The sequence below is a fragment of the Amphimedon queenslandica genome, unplaced genomic scaffold (assembly GCF_000090795.2).
Source record: "Amphimedon queenslandica unplaced genomic scaffold, v1.1 AMPQUscaffold_13421, whole genome shotgun sequence".
In the NCBI taxonomy this organism is placed as follows: Eukaryota; Metazoa; Porifera; class Demospongiae; order Haplosclerida; family Niphatidae; genus Amphimedon; species Amphimedon queenslandica.
In genome coordinates, this window is record NW_003546343.1 from 5,980 (window position 1) to 11,200 (window position 5,221).

Genomic DNA, 5,221 nt, shown 5'->3' on the forward strand with positions numbered 1-5,221 from the left:
GCCATAAGATGGTAATAAGTGCACAGTAAGAGTATCTAAAATAATCATAATAACTATGTACTATATATGCACTATTATGATCAACTAACCTATTACACTAATAGTAATATTCTTTGTCAAACTTGTAGCCAGTAAACTTGATGATACTGTACAAGTGAATTTGTTGTTATTATGAGAGAGCATCACTGGATTAATGACCAGTTCATTACTATAAGTTCCATTGGTTGATGATGAATGCCATTTTATTACACTGTTAGGGATGGAGGGCATTGTAGTACAGATAATACTGACACTACTACCAACAGTGAGGCTCATATACTGACCAGTAATGGTAATAACAGGTACTAAAAAGGAGTAATCTAAATACAAAATAATGCAATTTACTTTTCACTGTTAAAAAAATGCTCCCTAAACCACCACAAGTATAGTTTCCAGTATCATTGCTCCTCACTCCTTGTATAGTCAGTGTACCACTAGTAGCATTGATAATGTTATGAGCATCATTATTGATATCAGTTTCATTCAGTTTCCATTGTGCTGTAGTACATTGAAAGATTGCACATTCACCAATATACTTTGCTCTTGCAATGTGACTTTTATCAAATGAAATAATTGCATTGCATGCACCTACAACAAAATACACTATCAAGTTCCACTTTTACACATGCATTGCTTACTTTCAGCACTTGCAAAGGTTAGCGGAAAAAGCAATACAAGAGAAAAGAAACAAACTTTCATTGCGAAAAAATGAAATTGTGCAGTGCACAGCTTGAATTTAAAGCAACTCCACCAATGAATAAACTAAAGCTCCACCTCAAATTAATATTACACACTTTTTACAATAAATAAAAACAATAATAATTAAAATGAAAGCCATCCAGCTGTTGTTCTTATTCCAGGTACTGCCTTTTCTTCCAGTTGAGACATAAAAGACTACAAACAATAATGAAACAATATTATGCTTAGAATATTCAGTAGACGATACCTTTGATTTATCATTAGAATTGTAAGCAATGAGCATGTCATCCGTAGAATGTACCCAACTCAACTCAATAGAACCTGTGGAACAAATAAGAGGAACTAATCAATGCTGAAAGTTGATAATAATTAGTTAATTACAGTAGGACCTCTTTATTATGGACACCTAGTCACTAATATTATGTCCTCTTTCAGAGGTGCTTCGATGTTTTGAAAAGCTTCTGCTTTGATGATTACCTGATGGTGAAACATGTAACACAAGGACTCCAGCTTCTTTTGTATTGCATCCAGCAAGAATAACATTATCTAAAATACAGTGAACAGGAATTAAGTACATGTAGCTATAAACAAAGTCAACAAACCAAGAAATGTCTGATGGAAGGCATTCTGTATAGTCACTGACTGTCCCACACTATACAACAATACAAACCATCACTAGTAAAGGTATATACTGTATAACTTACAGTGAAGTAGTAATCTCTTTTGCTAGTTGAGTCTTAATGAGATATTCCCCTACACCTGCCGTATAATAAAATCCGCAAAAATCAATTTAATATGGCACGTGGTAGAATTTGCGAAATTAAAATCCGTATTTTAGTAGATTTCGCAAAATATAATTCCCTCAAAAAACAATTATACGGTACGTGAATATAAAGCCATCAGGCCAGTAGTATACGAAGGGTACATATGTACCTGATGCACTGGATGCTATCTGTGATGAGTCACTGTGTCTCTTGGCCCAACAACCACATCTATACACACCAGCCTATTAATAATTATAATGAGGACTGTAAGAGTGAAAGTGTCACTTATGTACTTGTATCAATAAGTAAAAGCAGTGTGAATTTTCTAATACTATACCATTCAAACACTGACATTTTACATTTCAAAACACAATGCAAGACTTGTATGTAAACAACTTGTAGCTTTCAATGCATTAGAGAATTGAATGTTATAAAACAACAGGATTGAATTGTATATAATTAAACCCAACATACACTAGGCAACATCTGTGGTTACTTTGATGTTGTAGGCAGCATGTTGAACAGCTATCTATTCTTGGCAACATGATGCTTACAAGCCACACATGTTGCTAGCAAAATGCTGCCTAGTGTATGAGAGACTTTAATATAGTGACGTTTGCTTATGTTTGAATCAGTGCTTGTATATATCTTCAGTAATAAACTTAGTCATTACTTGTCCTATTCTTCCAGTGTGTTTCAATGATATTCCTCCACTGGATACACCAGCTCCTATCAATCCATTAGCATCAATACAAACAGCACCAACTGTATCCAGTTTACTCTAATACGTCAATAAACAACAACTTTAATGGGTGTACCGACATCAAAGAAAATAAAAAACAAAGCACATGTATTAGTGCCTAAAAGCTACTAATGATCTAACTTTAAAACAGCTGTTATTATGAAGATTAGGCTACTAGCTACAGTACACACATATGCTAACTTGGCTATCATTGACTTTTCTTCTTTTAGCAGCACATTGCTCACTTCCTTCCTTTGCATCTTCTCTTCTCAATCTCTCAATATGATCCAAATATACCTCTTTTGCTTCTTCTATTAATAATAATAATAATATTATATTACACGTACATACTAAATATTTCTATCACCAGTAATTAGATCATCGGGATTACAAACAGGTACTCCATTCTCAATAGCCCATTGGTGTGCCCCATCACCACACAGACACCTATAAATGTTCAACCTCATCATCTATATCACTAGTGTATCTTACATTGGTGGTATACGACCTAATGACATTAATCCTTTTGACTGGTTTAACAACAACTGATGAGCTAACACTATTGGATTCTTGACACCTAATGGAGAAAGGAAGAGATTTAGCAAATTAAAGGATATACATGTACACACCAGAAACAGCTCCAACAGAAGCAAAGTCTCCTTTCCCATTTATAATACTGGCATCACATTCAGCAGTTCCTTTATAAGTTAGACATGAGCCAGTACCACAATTAGTTAATGGAGAATTCTATTAATTGTATTATCGGTTTAACTTATTAATTGACAAAAATTTTCCCTTCAAAATTACCCACTATTGCATGTACATACCTCCAGTGCACTAATAGCTACAGTAATTGCTTCACTAACATCACAACCATCTTTTAACTTCACCATAGCCTAAAAACACAAGTACAAGAGTGAATGACAAAAATAAAAGAGATCTTGTTAATAGTATTGTATAAATGAGATAAATCAATTTAATACACAATACCGTATTTAATGGACTGATGCTAAAAAAACAGCAGATGGTGTTTACAGCTAATGATGTTATTTTATTTAATGTAAGGAAGAGGTGGGATGTTTGTATTATTGACATGTGTATATTCAAGCAGATATGAAAACGTTATTGTAAAACAGTCTCAAATCAGTAAACAAGATAATTACATGCATTGATTAATAATGAGTACTTCTGTGTCAGATATTCAAAACACAATGGCAAGGGTCATATACTAGGACTGTTCACATAATGTTGTACTTTATTTAACTTTTTTGTTAAAGATGCATAATTAAAGTATGACAATGAAAAACATGCTACTGTATAGCACTTTATTTTTGAGGAGCAAAACTTTACTTTTTTCCGGGTTAGCATGCAACCACAAAATTAAAGATCTGCTAAATAATTCAATTGCCATTAAAGGCGTGGCACTAACATAGCGAATCTGCAAAAGTTAATTCTGTAAAAAATTGATTTTTTATCAATTCTCAAAATTTTAGCTCCGCAAAATTAAAGCACTATACGGTAATTCTTTTCATGACTTATAACTTAAAGTAATATGCATACTCACTAGCATGTATAATATTAGATTATCTATGACAGTATACTTAATGATACCCGAAGAAGTAATGTGTTTATTTTATTCACGTTAAGCAATAAATTACAATCACAATCTTAAATAAACAATCCTAATTACCCGTAGGCTCAATAAAAAATAGATGCAAGTAAATTAATTTTAAAGGGTTTTTTTGGATTTAAGCTGGTAATAATTGTAGGTTATAAAAATTTTCCTACTCCCTGCCATTGTTCTAATACACAATGAATTTGACATTATAACTACCCACAGAGTTACATTATGGAAAACCACACCTATACATATATATAATTCAAGTGCAGTTGCTCACTTTATCGCAAGCTAGTCTGCAAACACTCTTCAATTCTTTGACATCTTCTTCATTGAACTTTCCAGCACCTATTAACACACACATACCATAAATGGAGACATAAAAGAAACAGTTAAGTACCAGCATGAACAGCAATAAAAGGCATGTTGTATCACATGTATATATGGTATTAAGCCACACCCACTAAATTAATAAAATAAATAGCATGATTAGCATCAAATTGACAAAGGAATCTAATCCTCTTGTCTTGAGCATGAACATGCATGCTAAATTTTCATTACCAGGAAAAGAGACTACAGCAGATCAGAGACCTAAACTAGCTCCATTGTTGCAGAACTGATTCAACTGAAGTGTCTCAAAAGTAAAGCTGCTTTGCTTCTTTACCTTAAGTTGCATATTACAGTATTTTCCTTTTACATTACATTTCTATAGGATCTTATTGTAGGAATATCATGAAGAATGCACAACATGGCAAGCTGCAATTGCAGTATCTCTATGCTGCAATAAATGAAATAACATTAAATGCAACAACAAACAATATAGATTGGTTGGTTATTATTAGTAATCATCAGTCTTTCTTGGATTGTTCCTGGTTCCAGAAGTCGCTAGAGTAAAGTGTGGTTCCTCAGTGTCCTCCTGTTTCTTCTTCTCTTCATACTGAGCAACAGTCTCTCCTCCAGTGCTAGACTCAAACCTCTGGGTCAGGGTGTCATCAATGCTTTTATTCAGTTTATCAAGCATGTTCTCAAAATCTGAGAGTTTGTCATTAGGAGGTGGTGAAGGATCATCACTAGAAGGAGCAGGATCTGTTTTGGTCATTTGACCATAAATTGCCATTGCCTTGCAATATCAATGCAATAATGATAAGAATGCAAATTATACAGTATAAATCTCTTACCTGTCCAACCATTGAGCTTATGTCTCCAGTTTTCTCAGGGAGTAGTACTGTATTTGAAGCCTTGGCTAAATTACCAAATGCTTGGACATACTGCTCAGCTACAGAGAGTGAAGCTGCTTTATTGCCATGCTAAAACAACATAAGCAGAAGTATAATAATAATAGTAATAGTAAAGATGATT

General features: G+C 33.5%; 2 protein-coding genes across 2 annotated transcripts in view; both read right to left on the reverse strand.

The window, feature by feature from the left end:
• Window positions 1–790: 790 nt before the first annotated feature.
• On the reverse strand, window positions 791–4,310 carry LOC100638388 (threonine aspartase 1-like). Its single transcript, XM_003386391.2, has 14 exons — window positions 4,263–4,310; window positions 4,143–4,210; window positions 3,072–3,140; window positions 2,874–2,991; window positions 2,737–2,821; window positions 2,612–2,691; window positions 2,446–2,555; window positions 2,176–2,283; window positions 1,672–1,744; window positions 1,443–1,497; window positions 1,341–1,390; window positions 1,216–1,284; window positions 986–1,059; window positions 791–933 (listed from the first exon to the last, which is right to left on the reverse strand). The coding sequence occupies exons 1-14, from the start codon at window positions 4,285–4,287 to the stop codon at window positions 862–864; spliced, it is 1,056 nt and encodes a 351-aa protein (XP_003386439.1). The 5' UTR covers window positions 4,288–4,310; the 3' UTR covers window positions 791–861.
• A 255-nt stretch (window positions 4,311–4,565) lies between these two features.
• LOC100638514 (stomatin-like protein 2, mitochondrial) overlaps window positions 4,566–5,221 on the reverse strand; it is a 3,001-nt gene continuing 2,345 nt past the window's right edge. Inside the window, exons 10-11 of the mRNA XM_011405479.2 lie at window positions 5,041–5,169; window positions 4,566–4,982 (exon numbers count right to left, since the gene is read on the reverse strand). Of these exons, the coding sequence (XP_011403781.1) occupies window positions 4,701–4,982; window positions 5,041–5,169 (411 nt within the window). The 3' untranslated portion in view covers window positions 4,566–4,700. The remainder of the gene's footprint in view (window positions 4,983–5,040; window positions 5,170–5,221) is intronic.